Raw genomic sequence first — 18,312 nt, 5'->3', positions numbered from 1 at the left:
GTGGTGGGACCTGTCTCATTGGAACTGCCCAAAGCAGACAAGAGCACAAGGTGACAGACAGGAACTGCTCCACAGACTCTAAGTTTTCTTCTATGAAGAGGCAAGGATCAGTAATAGAATGTCATTAATGAGCAGAAAAGGAAGCTATGAAGGAATTTGGATTTCAAAGAATGAGGTTGTTACAGGGCTTGCTACCCGATTTCTAACTGCATGGCAACAGGTACTAGCCATCCATCACAGGAATAAAAAATCTGTTTTGAACATAATACCTGCTTGGAGTCAGGGTCTTGAGACCAGTGACTTCACCATGGAGGCTGACAGCTCACGATGAGCAGATAAATGCAATGCAATGAAAAACACAGCCAGCTCTAAGAATCAGGAAGGACACAAGGCAAGGAAGAAGAGTTGGGGATGAGGAGACTGCCAGAGATGGTACACGTAGTCTATGTCACTTCAAAAGACAAAGATTCAGAACTAGATGTTTATTTTACTTGTAAGCCACTGGGTCAATACAAATATTTCAAAACAAGCAAAAGTGGTTACCATGAATCTCACCAGACCTGGAAAGGTCATGGTAACTTCCCTATAGACAGGACCTTTCTCCTAAATCACATCCAGCCCTGAAACTTCCCCCAAATTCAAACTTTAACTCCTTTGCGTCTCACCAGTCAGTAATCCCAAGGTGGCTATTACCAAAGCCACAGTCTGCGATCTCTGTCTTGTTTGACCTCGGTCAGAATTCCGTTTTTGTTTTTTTAAAATAGAGGACAAAACCACAAGGAGCTACCACTTCACACCCACTAGGATATCTATACACAAGACTAACAGGTGAGGAGATGGGCGGGACCAGGCCCCTCATACTCTGCTAATGGGAATGTCAATGGCACGGTCACTTTGGGAAACAGTCTGGCAGTTCCTCAAAAATTAAACACAGAGTTACCATATGACCCCACAATTCCACTCCAAGAGAACGGAAAACATATGACCAAACAAAAACTTGTACATAAATGTTCATAGCAGCCTTATTTTAGTTGGAACAACCTGTCCATCAACTGATAAATGGATAGAGAAAATGTGGAATATTATTCAGCCATTAAAAGAAATGAATTACTGATACACGCTACAGCATGGATGGACCCTGCAAACGTTAACTGAAAGGAACCAAACATGAAAGACCACATATTGTGTTATTCCACGTGTAAGAACTGTCCAGAATAGGCTTATCTTTAGAGACAGAAAACAGACGAGTGGTCACTTGGGGCTGGGAGAAGGGAATGGAGAGTGACTGTTAATGGGTATGAGGTTTCTTTTTTGGATGATGAAATGTGCAGAACTCAGATATGGTGATGGGTGCACAACACTGTGAATGTACTAAAAACACTGAATTGTACACTTTAAAAAACATGAACTTTATGCGTATGTGAACTGTTCAATAAAGCTGTTATTTTTAAAAAGGAAGAACAGGCTATTAAGTGCTGGTATTTATTGTTAAGGCTCTAACACTTCTAGGTTCCACAAAACGTACCTGAATCACTCCCTCTGGCTGCTCGGTGATTACTCATGGCTGGAAGGAAGAAGTGGCTGAGATACACAACATGTACTGACAGGCTGACTTGGAAGTTCCTGAAGGTCCCATTCACCTCCCCACACATAACTTAAGGCACAGTCTGCGTTCCTCAGTCCTTGATGCAAGGAGACCCACTCAAAAAATGACTGATTCTGCAGATGAATCACTGAAGTTTCTGTTTTCAGAAAACAGTATTATGCTTATGACTATCCTTTCCACTTTCACTATTAGAAAATCTAAGTGGTGAATTTATTGTTTCAATCTTGTCCTTCCCCTGAATCAGGGTCCTAAAAGTTATTTACTTCCCCTGCTTGTCTGATGTTCCTTTAAATGCTTCTTTTTATAATAAAGGATGCTTTTATGAGCAAATTGCCTCAAGTTCTTTGTAGAAGGTATGATCTAGCTTCCAAACAAAACATCTCACCCATTTGCTGGCTCTTGGGGAAGATGGCCATTGATGACTGCATTTGCAGTTCTGCCTGACCTCTGGGTCTTTTTCCAGAGCAGAGCTGTTCTAAAAGCTTTACACTGGTCCTTCCAGAAACGCCCAGGAAGCCCTAGCCTCCCCACCTATACCCAGGTGGCATCTTGGATTGACCCTGGGCATATATGCCTTGTCTAGTTTACTTGTAACCCACTCTTGGGCACAGCAGACAGGCACTTCCAGGCTATATAGCACATTTGCAGATGCCTTAGGAAGGCTCTGGTAGCCCTCTGCCCACAGACAAATACTATCTCCTAATTTAGAGAAAGGAGTCCAAGGAGCTGAAAAAGGCACCACCCATGGCTGAAATGCTAGCGGTGGAGTGAAAGTGACTAGTGCCTTCATCTCTTGCCTCGGAGTCTGGTGCTCTAGGGTGTTTTCTCTACTCCAGCACAGGGGTTCATCACTGAACACGTCTGTCAGGCCTTGGGCTGAAAAGGATCTGGAGAACACCAAAGGTCAGGTGGGCCTGGATACAGGGCACAGACTTCCAGAGGCTGGGGCTCCCTGGGCGTGGAATGCCTTCCTGGGTTGTTTCCTGTATCACCAACTCCTCCATTCACCCTTGTCACACACTGGCTTCTAGAGGCCAGGCTCCCTGCTTGTCCCTACGTCCAGCACTGTGCTGCTATGCTCATGTCGGGGCCTCACGGTGGGCAGAGGCACAGAGTTGCAGACTCTGTAGGTAATCGCCACACAAAGCCTTGTACCTTCATTCTTTACCTTTTGCCCCAGTTACTAGGGATCATCATGCATAGAAGCCGACACCAGGATGTTTTAGAGCAAGAAAGGCACCTCGGATTTTGCAGGTGGGCACAGTGGCCCTGGAAGGGGAAGGGACTTGCATAGGGTCACTCAGTTAAGTTAGTGGCAAAAAAGAGATTAGCCTTCAGGTCTGCTCTGTTTATTCCTCTGTTTGAAGGCGGCCATTGCCCAGGCACAGACAGACCCAGAGGACAGGCTCAGACAAGCAGAACTGGAATGTCTTGCCCTTTGCAGAGAGATGCAGTCGTTCTGCAATGCGCCTGGCCTTGTGGAAGTCATCCCTGTGGCCTATGGGGGTTCCAGTCACTCATTTTCATCCATGCAGCCAGACCATCTTAGTGGTATCAGGAGTGAGAGCAATTCATGAAAGGAAGATGCCTAAGAGAGTCCTTTAGCCCCTCAAAGATCCAAACTCTCAAGTCTCATACATGGAAGGAGCTGTGCAGTAAAGAAGAGTGGGAGACCGGCAACATGATTTTTGTATTGACATTTGGTTCTTAATAATAACATCCAAAATGGGTTCTGTTCTTATAGCGATGCAGCTGGAACTGCATCGGGTCAAGGGCATATGTTGCCGGAGTCTCCCCTGGGAAGTGGAGAGGAGCTGGTGGTGAGACACACACTGATTTCTCTTTGGGACCTATATGCAGCCAGGTGGAGAACTGCAGCAGGTGCCCTGGCTCTGGTAGGGGGTGGGGAGGCAATCCCAGCCGGCCTGCAAACACATGGACAGAGTCCTTTGCCCCCAGCCCACAAGAAAACGGGTGCTGAAGGGGCCCGCGGTGGCAGCTCCAGGACAGTGGAGGGAAGGCTGGGACGTTACATTCTTGAGGCCTTCACAGGTACATGTCATCGTAGCCCGGCGGGGGCAGATGGTCTGGGTTAGGTCTGGAATGGAAAGAGGGGCTGGTGAGTTGGGGTGATGAAGAGTCAGGGGCACACAGGTAGACAGGGTCCTGAATGGAAGGAGCCTGCCTCCAGAATGATGTGGTGGTTTGTGGAGTTAAAGACCATGTGCTCTAGAGTTGGTCTGAATTCTGATTTTCCCACGTTGGACAAGTTCCTTCATCACTCAGGGCCTTGATTTCTGTCTCTGTGAAATATCTATCCACAAGTGCTGACCTAAGAATCCACTGAGTTCCTGGCACATACAAGAAGTCCAGTAAATGTGAGTAGCAACCCCTCCTCTGAGTCCTCCTGGAGGGAAACTGGGGAAGGGAGCCACTGAGGAATGGGAAGCTCATGGAAGGCTTCAGGGAGCACCAGGCAGGGGCCTGGAGGAGGCTCCACTCTCTTGGCAGCAAGGCCCGGGACTACTGGCAATTCTGCGCTTGGTGTCAGATGCCTTTATCCCTGCAATGCTGAGCTGAGCCGCTATCGGGTCCTCCCTCTCAGCATCCCCGAGTGAATACCTACCCAGATGGGCTGGTCCCAATGGGTCCAAAGGGGTCAAAGCGTGCTCCTGGGGGCACAGCGCCTGGAGGAAGCCGGTTTGGGAGTCCTGATGACGGGTCAATAAGTGCTCTTGGGAAGCCGGATCTCAGGGGATCCACAATCATGCCACCTCTCCGACACCTGAGACAAGAAGGAATAATGGGTAAGCAGGTGTGGCAAGCAGATGTTGGAGAAGAAGGTGATGAGAATGTAGGTAAAAGTGAATTGGCCACCAACTCTGGATGGCTCAAGCAGACATGCGTGGATGGTTGCCTGAGTGCCAGCAGGAAGTGGGCAAGAGCAAGAACATAAAAAAGCACACCTTTTCTGGCCATCATGGCCTGCACTTTCAGCTCTACAAGCTCCAGGACCCCACAACACTGAGATCCCTGCCATGTCCTGCAGCCAAGGAGGGGGGCACGATTTGATCAAGAACATGTGCCAGAACTTGTCAAGGTGAATGCAGAACCAAAACAAGGCTCTTCCAGGCACAGCTTTAGGTCTAAGGGCTAATGAATTGAGACAATTTATAATACTAGCTTTTATTTGTTTTTTTTTTTTTGTGGTTTCCTTGAAGGGTCTCTGGGCATTCTATGACTTGATTGTCCAAGTCTGACTCTTGATAGTACCCATTCCTCATGGAGTTCTAAGGATCTGACCTAATGGCTCAAATGAGGATGAATAAGAAGGTGATGTTACCCCAAACTTTGAGGTCAAAGTTTGTTCAAGCTTAACTTCAGCTCAAGCAAAAGTATTAAGTTAAAAACTTAAGCTTAATTGTTCAAGCTTAACTTCAGACTTACTTTCCCCACTGTCTAAAAATGAAACACTCAAGTTGGGGACATGCTTTGCAGCAGAGCTTAAAATCTAGAAGCACTGAGCCTTTGCATAGCTGAGGCTCTAACTCTGTTGGGGACTTCACAAGAACTACCCTAGAGTCTAAAAGGGATGAGTGACCCTCCCTTATCAAGTAAGGTCATGACCTCTTAAGAGCCCTCAACTGACCTCAGGTCTGTAACCCACTTGTGTGTTTTTCAGTCTTCACCCGATAGACCCCCCCGGGGGTATCGTTCCACCAGGGCAAGTGGGGCCAGAAAACAACAGTGGAACTGCCCTCTGGGCTTGCTCAGTTGCTCCCCAACATTCAGAGCCCTCTTGCACTGCTCCAGGCACGGCAGAGCAGAACAGTGGCAGTGCTTCCTCAGCCACTCGGCAACAAATGCCTCCTTCACCCCAAAGGAAGACTGACGAAAAGTTCTAAAATTAGAAGATGAGCTGGGGCTGAAAGGCCACGAGACCAAGTCATGTTGCTGCCAGCTCCCCAGCAGTACTCACCCAAAGGGGTCTAGGTCCTCTCCCCCGACAGCAAACGGGCCCAGGGGATCACACCTGAAACAAACAAGGGACAATTACTCAAAGTCCCAGAGCAGCTTGGCGCCTGGGCTCCCAGAGGTCCAAAGCTGACGCCTGTGGAGACACACACGTACTCCCAGGCATGGAGGTGGGGGAGTCCCTGCCTAAGACCAGAACACAAGGGGTACTTCAACATGGTCCTTCACACAGACTAACACTGAAAACACTACACAGCACAGTAACATGAAAAGAGCTGGACACAAGGCTAGAAACATGGAGGATTCCTAATAATGTAGAAAGATAAAAATATAAACAGTGGGAACACATACATTTTATTGTATTCAAACCTTTCTCAGGTTCCTAAAGTCTGTACAAAGAATTAAGAACATTTAGACCAGAAAAATACTATTCTAAAATCCCAAACCAAAAGCTCAAATTTAAAAGCTTCCAAGGGTGGAGTGAGATGGGTGCTCATATATAGCTAGAACTCTGTTTCTCAACCTTTTTCTCATTATGGCCTCTGCATGAAATGATAAAAGCAGATACTGTATATCAGTTTATGCACTGGAAACCACTGGATAGCCACAAATTTCTAAGGTTTTTTTCCACCCCCCAGGAAGAACCAATTTTTGCCCACACTGAGACTGCAGGAGCCAGAAGCATAAATCAGTGCATGCTTTGTGGAAACTAAGTTTATACTCATACATACACACACACACACACACACAATGTAACTGACTCTCAAAAGCCTTTTGTATCTTTACATTTCATGGTCTGATAATTTTATGCCTAGGTATCCATCATAAGGGCTTCCATGTGGCTCAATGGTCAAGAATCTGCTGCCAATGTACGAGGATGGGGAAGATCCCCTGGAGAAGGAAATGGCAACCCACTCCAGTATTCTTATCTGGGAAATCCAAGGACAGAGGAGCCTGGTGGTCTACAGGCCATGGAGTCATGAAAGAGTCACACATGACTTAGTGACTAAACAACAACAAATCCTCTTACAGAAATTCAAATATCATCATAAAGACTTTAACTAAGGGAAGTGGATTGGTCACAAATGGGGACCAGTTAGGTAGATCATGCAGCCATGGAAACAAATGTTCTGAGAATGTTTAAAAATGATGTGGAAAAATGTTTATGTTCTAGTGTTAACGGAAGAGAAAAGGGGATTATCAATAGCCTAGGAAAAATGTGTGTGTGTATAAATAAAACTAGAAAGATGTATAACTGAAAATAAAAACAGTGACAGTTATACCTGGGTGACATTTCCTCTTTATACTTCCCTACTTTTTCTATAAAGGATCTGGCTATGGATATAATGAAACAAAAAAGATCTGGTATTTGAAAAAGTGTGCTTTGGAATCTACCTGGAGCCCTGGCAAGCAATACAAACCTGACAGTTCTGGGGCATGGCAGACCTCAGAAAAGCTTTGTAAATAGCAGTTAATCGAAACTTCTAGTAAGAAGCCATTAATTAAAGAGCTGGGAAAAAATCCAAAAGTAGGTGCTTCTCCAGTCAGTTCTACCAATGAGCTGGAAAAGACATTGTGATTAGGTGGACATGGTTTCCAAGGGAAGCAATTTTTCCTGATCGAGGTTATTGTTTCCAAGCCATGGTTCATGGAGCTGGCAGTCAAACTTTCTGGTGGCCTCCCAATAACCTGCCTCACTGGACAGACCAGGTGGTGCAGAGGGCAGGAAGCATTTTATCTATCTCCACAAACTGCCCCCTTACAGAGCAGCAAACAGAACCAACTATAACAATGACTTGGAGAAATGAGCCTTGATGCCTCCTGAAACATGGAGCCATCTCTATTTATCTCTCCGAGATCACAGAATGTGAGGAGAGAAGAAATAAAGAACAATAGAGGAAAGAAAGGCAGTTGCCAGGCCCACCCCAACAATTTGGGTACTTCAAATGGTCATGGCATATCCCTTAGGTTCATACTCAACATAGTCTAACTGCAACACACGCACCCTTCTGTGAGCTCCTCATATACACACCCAGAACCTATTATAAAATAGGTTCAGTCCTTAATGTGCTGATTGAGGGTCTCAGGATTTTTTTTTTTTAAAGGTAATTTTTGTACAGTGTCTAGAATCAAGTCCCTAAAACTTCATCAGGTAATCAACTGAAGGAGAGTGTGAGCATGCTAAGTCACCTCAGTCACATTCGACTCTTTGCAACCTATGGGCTATAGCCTGCCAGGCTCCTCTGTCCATGGGATTCTCCAGGCAGGAATACTGGAGTGGGCTGCATGCCCTCTTCTACAGGATCTTCCTGACTCAGGTCTAAACCCACATCTCTTACGTCTTTTGCACTGGCAGGCAGATTCTTAAAGCTGAGCCACCTGGGAAGCCCCTGAAGGAGAATGCTGGTACATTAAATGCTATAGGCACATCTGTCTGGCTGGGCCCACTGGACTGTCTAATGGGATTTGGGGGTGATCCTGACCACACGTAATTTCCTCATTCTCTCCTTTGCTCTTAGATAAAAACAACTTGGCTCTCTTCGGCACACAAATCCTGCTGATGCCATTCTTCTGGCTGAGGTGGTCTGGTGAACAGAAAAAACCTCGGGATCCTAGGTCGGGGGCTGCCTGGCTGGTTGGCAGGCATCTGTCACAAAATCTTTGAACCTCAGTCTTTAAAAGTGTAAAATCTAAACAGTAACAGTCACAGGGTCTGCTGTGACGGTGAAACGTCGTATTGGACGTGAACAGATTTGTTGACAGGAAAAGCCTGGAAGAATGGAATAACAGCAGCTGCTGATATTTACTGACAGCTTGCTTTGTGTCAGGCACCATGCTAAATTTAGTTTTTAAGATTTAATTTTGTGAATAGGTAATGCCTTCACCAGTTTCAAAATTCAAGACAATACACAGATTGAATTCAAAATTCAAAGGCTACATAGATCCATAATCTTGTGCTGAATGTGTTTTAGAATTCAGAATTTTTCATATTTTAGAAATAGGAGTATACCAAACATATTACTATGTAGCACCCTGTAAACAAAACCCTAAAATTTCTGCAAAATGAATGAGAATTCACATAAAATGAATATGTAAGGAACTTCATGCCACTTCAGGTCACGTTTTGCTACCAAAAAAGGTTTGGTGTCAATCTTATGAAAAAAACAAAACACACTTTTTTTCAGTGCTCTTTTGATTTCAGAGCTGTAGATAAAAGACTCTGGACCTGTACAAGTAAAAAAAAAAAAAAATCTCCCTCTTAGCCCTGTCCTGTAGCCTACCAGGTCTTCCCATAGACAACTACTAACATCAGCTTCTTGTATGTCCTTCCAAAGATACTTTGCATATATGAGCAAATATGCATCTCCTCTACTTTTTAAACAGATGGATGTGCAGAGTTCTTTATATACATTACGTTATTTCATCTTTGTAACAGCCCTCTGAGGCCATATACTTATTTTACAAATGAGGAAACTGAGGCTCAAAGAAGCAAGTGTTCTTACACAAGCCACATAGGTATAAGCAGCCAAGAATGAATTTACACCAGGTTTGCCCAACTCCAAAAGCCATGTTCCTTTAATTGGTATGTTGAGACCATTTACATTTAATGTGATATGTTTAGATTTAGGTCTGCCATTTTACTATTGCTTTTCCAATTGTTCTCTTTTTTTCTTCTGTTTTCTCTCTTCATAATTCAACAGAAGGGGTCAAGAGTGGAAACAGTGACAGATTTTATTTTCTTGGGCTCCAAAATCACTGTGGATGGTGACTGCAGTCATGAAATTAAAAGACACTTGCTCCTGGGAAGGAAAATGTATTTTTAGACAGTGTATTAAAAAGCAGAGACAATACCTTACTTACAAAGATCCATAGAGTTAAAGTTATGGTTTGTCCATTAGTCATGAACAGATGTGAGAGTTGGACCATAAAGGCTAAGCACCAAAGAATTTATGCTTGTGAACTGTGGTGTCGGAGAAGACTCTTAAGAATCCCTTGGACTGCAAGGAGATCAAAACAGTCAATCCTAAAGGAAATCAACCCTGAATATTCACTGGAAAGACGGATACTCAAGTTGAAGCTCCAATACTTTGGCTATCTGATGGGAAGAGCCGACTCTTTGGAAGAAACTCTGATGCTGGCAAAGATTGAAGACGGGGATGACAGAGGATGAAATGGTTGGATGGCATCACTGACTCAAATGCACAAGAGTTTGAGCAAACCCCAGGAAATAGTCGAGGACACAGGAGCCTGGTGTGGTACAGTCCACGGGGTTGCAAAGAGTTGGACACAACTTAGTGACTGAACAACAACAAATTAAACATATTCTAATTCTCTTGAACTAGAGAACAGCCTATTATAGTTATCTAAATATTTACCATTTTTATTGCTCTTCCTTTATTCTTGATGTTCCAAGTTTCTATTTGATTTCTCTTCCCTTCTGTCTGAAGAACTTTCATTAGCAATTTCTTCTGAGAAAATCTGTTGACTATGAATTCTCTTAGTATTCTTTATACTAAGAATATCTTAAAATCCTTCAGAAGTAAGATGATGTATTTGTTGGATATAGAATTCTGGTTCTGACAATTCTTTTTTTCTCCATATTTTAAGAATAATGATCAACTTACTTCTGGTTTTCTGATGAGAAATCCACAATCATTCAAATTCTTATTCCACTATAAGCAACACATGTTTCTCTCTAGTTGCTTTCATGACTTTTTTTCATTTTTAGCAATGTGATTATGTATGAGCATGGACTTCTTTGGGTTTATCCTGTTTAAGATTTGCTGAGCTTTTAAAATCTGTAAGTTTCTGTCTTTTGCCAAATCTGGAAAGTTTTTAGCCATTATTTTCTTCAAATAATTTTTCTGTCCTACACTCTTTCTCTTCTAAGACTCTCATGGTCCCAGTGTTAGATCTTTTATAATTGTCCCAGGTTCCTGGGACAAAAATATTTTTTCTCTCTGTTGTTCAGATAGGATAATTTCTATTGATCTATTTCAAGTACTTAATATTTCCTCTGTTTTCTCTATTCTGCTATGGATTCATCCAGTGAAGTTATTTTGATTATTGTATTTTTCATTTCTAAAATTCCCATTTGGTTATTCTTTGTATCTTGTTTCCGAGCTGAGATCTTTTATCATTCCATTTGTTTCAAGACTATTTGCCCTTACTTCTCTGAGCATTTTTCTAACAGCTGCTTTATCTGTCAGCTAATTATTCCAACATTTGTGTCATCTTGGAATACTTGATTCTTTGCAGTCCCAAAAATTTTTAATATTTTGTTATGAGGTTTCAGGAGAATCCTGATATTGTTGTCTTAGCAGACAACCAACCCAGCTGGGTTTGGGATTCAAGCTCAGGTTTCAATGTCAGTTCTGTTTGCAAAGCCTTTGTAGCGCTATCTAGTTCTGTACCACATATGTGCTATCCAGTGGTCAGTCTGAGACCTGGCAGTGGGCGATACTATAGTTCTGTTCCCAAAGTTTTTGGTGTGCTATTTAGAATCACATCCACTTATGTACATTGTGCAGATAAGGCCTGGAGTCCACAAACTTTACAGAGTTGCTTTCTGCACTCCTTTCTATGATCTATCACCTTGGTGGAGAAGGAAATGGCAACCCACTCCAATATTCTTGCTTGGAGAATTCCATGGACAGAGGAGTCCATGGGGTCACAAAGAGTCGGACACGAATGAGCAACTAACGTATCTCCTTGGTACCTTCTGGGTCCTGGGGCTTTTCCTTTTGGTCCTCTGGCCAGAAAGCTGGGGCACTGCTTACCTTGCTCTGCCATGTACCTCCCCTGACAGTGCCTACGTCCACACGCTGTATCAAGTGGAGGGAGAACAATAAAAGCAGCAGTGGTTCACTTCATACTCTTGAACCAAGTCTTCTTGGAAAGGAAGAGTCTTTTCCCTCAGTTTTAAGTGTGTTTGGACTGTCACATGTTGGGAATTTTCGGAGAAAAGGAAGAAAATACATAGGAGATTTTCTTCCCACCCTCTCTAAGCACTAGACCCCATCCTCAGTACTTTAGCCAGAATGGAGGACTCTCCTGGAGTGCTCTCTTTCCATACCAAGATCCAATTCTTCGTTTTGGGCTTCCTTGAGTTCATACCAGAGGCCAGTTTATTGATATTTCAGCCTTTGGTCTTCTCTGCCAATGTGCCTGCTATTTTTCAGCATCCTCAAATAACTGCTCCATGCATTCTGTATAGCTGCAATCAATGGGAAAGTCAGGATGGAGTGTGCTTACTCCAGAATCAAAAGTTTCCAAACCCAGGCTTTCAACTGGTACACAATACCAATATGTCTGCTTTAAACACAGCTGCTGGTCTGCACTCATCGGTGACCACCAGGCGTGAACACAAAGCTCTCCATCTGCACATCACACTTCTTTGGGAGTGCCGGCTGTGTTTTCACAGTACTTCCGGCAGTAGTTACCTGAAGATTTCTCGACCCTGACCCCTGATTCAGTTTTCATGGCATTGTTTGAACCACCTAGGCCAGTTCTGTTCAAGTTGTTATGTGCACATGAATCGGGGGGTGAATCTTGCTAAAATGTAGGTTTTAATTCAGAAGATCAGGAATGGGATCTGAGATGCTTCATTTTGTAAAAGCTCCCATGTGATCTGACATTGCTGGTCTGGGGACCTCAAATAGCTAGGCTGCTTCCCAGTGAGGATACAAGTTCAGCTGGGGAATCATGGTGATCTAGGTTTAAGTACTTTGTCCTGCCAAATGTGGAAACTCAGGACTGGGAGATGCTGATAACTATAGACAAGAATGTGTGTACAAGTAGAGCACCAGCTATGTGTTCTGAGCAAGCAGAGCACAACACTTTTCCCTTTCCTAATTCCAAGGATATCCTATGAGTTCAAAGGTGAATGGGAGATTGAAAATGATTGGAAAATACTGCATTTAGGCTATGTGAACAAAGATTTTTAAAAGAAAAATATGCATATTTCATACTAAAAAATTGTAAGGAAAATGTTACCCATCATCCGACTCTAACACAATGATTATTTTTGCCCTTTCTAGTCTTTTTATGAGCATATTTTTATATGCTTATGTGAAAATTATAAGTACAATTAGATCTGTACTAATTTCCTCCATTTGTGTCCTATATTTCTCATGCTATTTGTCCTTGCTACTAAAATTTTTAATGACCAAATAATATTCACTGAAGTGAAGAAAATCTTTAAAATTCTTCTAATGTAGGTATTGGTATTGCTTCTGTTGTGTGTAATTATAAATAATGCTGTAATTAGTAACTTTCATGTTCATGTTTTTCTCCCATGTTAGAAAAAAGTTAACTGTTATCCTTCGCCCATCCAACCAGTGTATGATAGGAACAGACAATCCATATCTCTGGACAAGAGACAGAAAGCAGTTGTACTCAGGAGCTTCCACTATACCTAATTTAGATGATTTAGAAGGTGAGATCTGGGTCCTTTAAGTAGAAGAGATTTAGACAATATTTTCAGGCTGAGCTGACACAGTAATGGCACAAGAGTCCTCAGAACTCTAGGGAAGGGGAAATGTATTTTGCATTTGGTAAAAATGGCCCCTTCTCTATCTTCCATAACTTCTTAATCCCCAGAATCTGTGCGTGTGATAAGAAATCACTCCTACATTTACGTTTTATGGCACAGAGGACCTCAGAAATGGGGGATTATCTGGGTGGGCTAATCTAATCATATGGACCTTTAAAAGCAGAGAACTTTCTCTGGCTGGTGGCAGAAGAAAAGGTGGAAGGAAAGCCTTGAAGCATGAGAAGAACCTGACACACTGCTGTTGGCTTTAAATATGGAGGCAGCCATGTGAGGAGAAATGCAAGAAGTTTAAGGAGATGAGAGAGAGGTCTCCAGTCAACAGCCAGCAAAGAATGGGGTAATAACAAAAACTGAATTTAGGTTCAGTTAAGCTTACAAATGTTATAACGATGATGCCTTTCTAAATAATTTAAAAGAAAAAGGAGACTAACTCCAGCAATGAAAAGGACAGGCAAATGACATCAAAATAGAGGAAGAATGCTAATTAATACCAGTGTTTAGGAAGGCAACTGGGCAATGTGTATTAAAATCTTTAAAAAGAGGCTTAGTCCTTCAGCTCAGTTGAGTTGACTCAGTTGTGTCTGACCCTTTACAACTCCAAGGACTGCAGCATACCAGGCTTCCCTGGCCGTCACCATCTCCTGGAGTTTGCTCAAACTCATGTCCATCTAATTGGTGATGCCATCCAACCATCTCATCCTCTGTCATCCCCTTCTCTTCCTGCCTTCAATCTTTGCCAGCATCAGGGTCTCTTCAAATGAGTCAGCTCTTTCCATCAGGTGGCCAAAGTATTGGAGTTTCAGCTTCATCATCAGTCCTTCCAAAGAACACTCAGGACTGATCTCCTTTAAGATGGACTGGTTGGATCTCCTTACAGTCCAAGGGACTCTCAAGAGTCTTCTCCAACACCACAGTTCAAAAGCATCAATTCTTCAGTGCTCAGCTTTCTTTATAGTCCAACTCTCACATCCATATGTGACTACTGGAAAAATCATAGCTTTGACTAGACGGACCTTTGTTGGCAAAGTGATGTCTCTGCTTTTTAATATGCTGTCTAGGTTGGTCACAGTTTTTCTTCCAAGGAGCAAGTGTCTTTTAATTTCATAGCTGCAGTCACCATTAGCAGTGATTTTTGGAGCTCCAAAAAATAAAGTCTCTCACTGTTTCCATTGTTTCCCCATCTATTTGCCATGAAGTTATGGGACTGCATGCCATGATCTTCGTTTTATGAATGTTGAGTTTTAAGCCAACTTTTTCACTCTCCTCTTTCACTTTCATCAAGAGGCTCTTTAGTTCTTCTTCACTTTCTGCCATAAGGGTGGTGTCATCTGCATATCTGAGGTTATTGGTATTTCTCCCAGCAATCTTGATTCCAGCTTGTGGTTCTTCCAGCCCAGCGTTTCTCATGATGTACTCTGCATATAAGTTAAATAAGCAGGGTGACAATATACAGCCTTGATGTACTCCTTTTCCTATTTGGAACCAGTCTGCTGGTCCATGTCCAGTTTTAACTGTTGCTTCTTGACCTGCATACAGACTTCTCAGGAGGCAGGTCAGGTGGTCCGGTATTCCCATCTCTAAGAATTTTCCACAGTTTGTTGTGATCCACACAATCAAAGGCTTTGGCATAGTCAATAAAGCAGAAGTAGCTGTTTTTCTGGAATTCTGTTGCTTTTTTGATGATCCAACGGATGTTGGCAATTTGATCTCCAGTTCCTCTGGTTTTTCTAAATCCATCTTGAATCTCTGGAAGTTCAAGGTTCATGCACTGTTGAAGCCTAGCTTGGAGAATTTTGAGCATTACTTGGCTAGCATGTGAGATGAGTGCAATTGTGTGGTAGGTTGAACATTCTTTGACGTTGCCTTTGGGATGAAAACTGACTTTTCCAGTCCTGTGGCCACTGCTGAGTTTTCCAAATTTGCTGGCATATTGAGTGCAGCACTTTCACAGCACCATCTTTCAGGATTTGAAATAGCTCAACTGGAATTCCATCACCTACACTAGCTTTGTTCATAGTGATGTTTCCTAAGGCCCACTTAACTTCACATTCCAGGATGTCTGGCTCTAGGTGAATGATCACACCATTGTGGTTATCTTGGTCATGAAGATCTTTTTTGTATAGTTCTTCTGTGTATTCTGAGACTTCCCTGGTGGCTCAGATGGTAAAGCGTCTGCCTACAATGCAGGAGACCTGGGTTCGACCCCTGGGTTGGGAAGATCCCTTGGAGAAGGGAATGGCAGCCCACTCCCGTACTCTTGCCTGGAAAATCCCATGGACGGAGGAGCTGGGAGGCTACAGTCCATGGGGTTGCAAAGAGTTGGAAATGAATGAGTGACTTCACTATCACTTTCTGTGTATTCTTGCCACCTCTTCTTAATATCTTCTGCTTCTGTTAGATCCATACCATTTCTATCCTTTATTGTGCCCATCTTTGCATGAAATGTTCCCTTGGTATCTCTAATTTTCTTGAAGAGATCTCTAGTCTTTCCCATTCTATTGTTTTCCTCTATTTCTTTGCATTGATCACTGAGGAAGGCCTTCTTATCTCTCCTTGCTATTCTTTGGAACTGTGCATTCAGATGGGTATATTTTTCTCCTTTGTCTTTAGCTTCTCTTCTTTTCTCAGCTATTTGCAAGGCCTCCTCAAATAACCATTTTGCCTTTCTGCATTTCTTTTTCTTGGGGATGGTATTGATCCCTGTCTCCTGTACAATGTCATGAATCTCCGTCCATAGTTCTTCAGGCACTCTGTCTATCAGATCTAATCCCTTGAATCTATTTGTCACTTCCACTGTATAATCTTAAGGGATGTGATTTAGGTCATGCCTGAATGGTATAGTGGTCTTCCCTACTTTCTTCAATTTCAGTCTGAATTTGGCAATAAGGAGTTCATGATCTGAGCAATAGTCAGCTCTTGGTCTTATTTTTGTTGACTGTATAGAGCTTCTCCATCTTTGGCTGCAAATAATATAATCAATCTGATTTCGGTATTGACCATCTGGTGATGTCCATGTGTAGAGTCGTCTCTTGTGTTATTGAAAGAGGGTGCTTGCTATGACCAGTGAGTTCTCTTGGCAAAACTCTATTAGCCTTTGCCCTGCTTCATTCTGTACTCCAAGGCCAAATTTGCCTGTTATTCCAGGCATCTCTTGACTTCCTACTTTTGCATTCCAGTCCCCTATGATGAAAAGGACATTTTTTTTGATATTAGTTCCAGAAGGTCTTGTAGGTCTTCATAGAACCATTCAACTTCAGCTTCTTCAGCATTACTGGTTGGGGCATAGACTTGGATTACTATTATACTGAATGGTTTGCCTTGGAAATGAACAAGAGATCATTCTGTCATTTCTGAGATTGCACTCAAGTACTGCATTTTGGACTCTTTTGTTGATAATGAGGGCTACTCCATTTCTTCTAAGGGATTCTTGACCACAGTGGTAGATATAACCATCATCTGAATTAAGTTCTCCCATTCCAGTCCATTTTAATTCACTGATTCCTAAAATGTCAATGTTCATTCTTGCCATCTCCTGTTTGACCACTTCCAATTTGCCTGGATTAATGGACCTAACATTCCAGGTTCCTATGCAATATTGCTCTTTACAGGTTAGTCCTTAATGTAGTTAATTCTACTGTTGGGAATGCATGCTAAGAAAATTCAGAGCTATGCTCTAAGTTGCATGAAAAGCATGTTCCCTGAAGCTATGGTAGCCTGAAATTAGAAATGACTTAGGCTAAAAAAAACCTCCTTGCATCATCGTGGTTTTTTCTTCCCGTCATTAAGCCAACCCATAAGCAAGTCCTGTAAAGTGTACTTCCAAATATATCCCAGATTATCCTTATATCTGCCACCATCTACCACCATTATTTCTTGCCAGAGTGCCTGTGTCAGCTCCTTACCTGATCTTATTGTTTCTACTCTTGTCCCTCTCTAATCCATTCTCTACAAAGGAGCCAGAGGAATTAAAAAAAAAAAAGAAAGGCTATCAAGTCTCTCTCTTGCTACACACACCTAGTGGCTTCCCACTGCTCCTGACTTTGACGCCAAGGCTCTACACACACTGTCCTGTGCTCACCCCTGCAGAGTCATCTCCTATCATCGTATCTCACCACGTTCCCACCATACCAGCTTTCTCTTTGTTCTTGGAATAATTCAAGCCAAGATAGTTTCTTCTGAAGCAATGGCTGATGTAAGTGTCAAAAGGAGAAAATACTAAGGGCTGAATCCCACATCAACATTTATGAGCTGTTTCTTTGGGCAAGTTGATTAACCTGTGTCTCAGTTTTCTTTTCCAAAAAGTGGGATAACAAGAGCAGGTACCTCTCATTCTCTTGCTAATGAAGATTAAGAGAGACTATACTCTATACTTAGTGTAATAATAGCTTGGCACACAGTAAAGGCTCAATAGATAATAACTATGTAAGCTGACATTCTAAGTGGGATTCCCTGGACAGCGGGAATGGTTAAAAAGGTCCCAAATGAATCACTTTCTATCCAAACCATTTTGATGGCTCCCATTACCCCATGATCAAAGCTTCTTAGCACATAAGATCCCTTGTGATGTGGTTCCCACATTCACCTTCACACGCCAGCACAAGTAATATATAACCCCTTGGTCCCTCCCCTGCCTATAGACACACACACACACACACACACACACACAGGAGATGACAAGATGACTTCACAGCCCCATTTGTATCCATTTTTCTCGTGGCCACAAATACCAACTACTCCCAATACCACAGAACTTTTATTAGTCCCTTAAAATTTAGTTCATCATGCATTATCTCAGTGAAGCCCTTCCTTCTATATCCTGTCCTAACTCAACCCTTCAGAGTAATCACCCTTCTGTGAGCTTCAACAGACCTGAGACATACTTCTTTAATTGTTTTAGAAACACTTATGGTCTGGAATAAAAAGGGTAATCAGTCCTAACCAACTGTGAACTCCCTGAAGGTTGAGTCCCTATCCAATATTCTATTATTATAACACAACTTCTGTTCATGAATGACTGTGGTCAAATTACTTATACATGAACATCAGTTTCATGTAAACCGTAAAAGGAGGGTAGCCCTTACCAATCTCATGGGGTTGAGAGAATTAAATAAGAGAATATGGATGAAATGCCTAGCAATTTCTGCAATAGTTGGCACTCTACCTAGCAGTCATATAA

General features: G+C 42.6%; 1 protein-coding gene across 2 annotated transcripts in view; it reads right to left on the bottom strand.

Moving 5' to 3' along the window:
• Window positions 1-467: 467 nt before the first annotated feature.
• The window catches only part of PSMF1 (proteasome inhibitor subunit 1), a 41,333-nt gene continuing 23,488 nt past the window's right edge, over window positions 468-18,312 (bottom strand). For both annotated transcript variants that reach the window (XM_027558930.1, XM_027558932.1), the window contains exons 5-7: window positions 5,586-5,639; window positions 4,233-4,391; window positions 468-3,704 (exon numbers count right to left, since the gene is read on the bottom strand). In XM_027558930.1, coding sequence (XP_027414731.1) covers window positions 3,653-3,704; window positions 4,233-4,391; window positions 5,586-5,639 — 265 coding nt within the window. In that variant the 3' untranslated portion in view covers window positions 468-3,652. The remainder of the gene's footprint in view (window positions 3,705-4,232; window positions 4,392-5,585; window positions 5,640-18,312) is intronic.

Source organism: Bos indicus x Bos taurus, chromosome 13 (assembly GCF_003369695.1).
Source record: "Bos indicus x Bos taurus breed Angus x Brahman F1 hybrid chromosome 13, Bos_hybrid_MaternalHap_v2.0, whole genome shotgun sequence".
NCBI lineage: Eukaryota > Metazoa > Chordata > Mammalia > Artiodactyla > Bovidae > Bos > Bos indicus x Bos taurus.
Note: the sequence above shows the minus strand (reverse complement) of the source record. Positions and strands in the feature narration are given on the sequence as shown.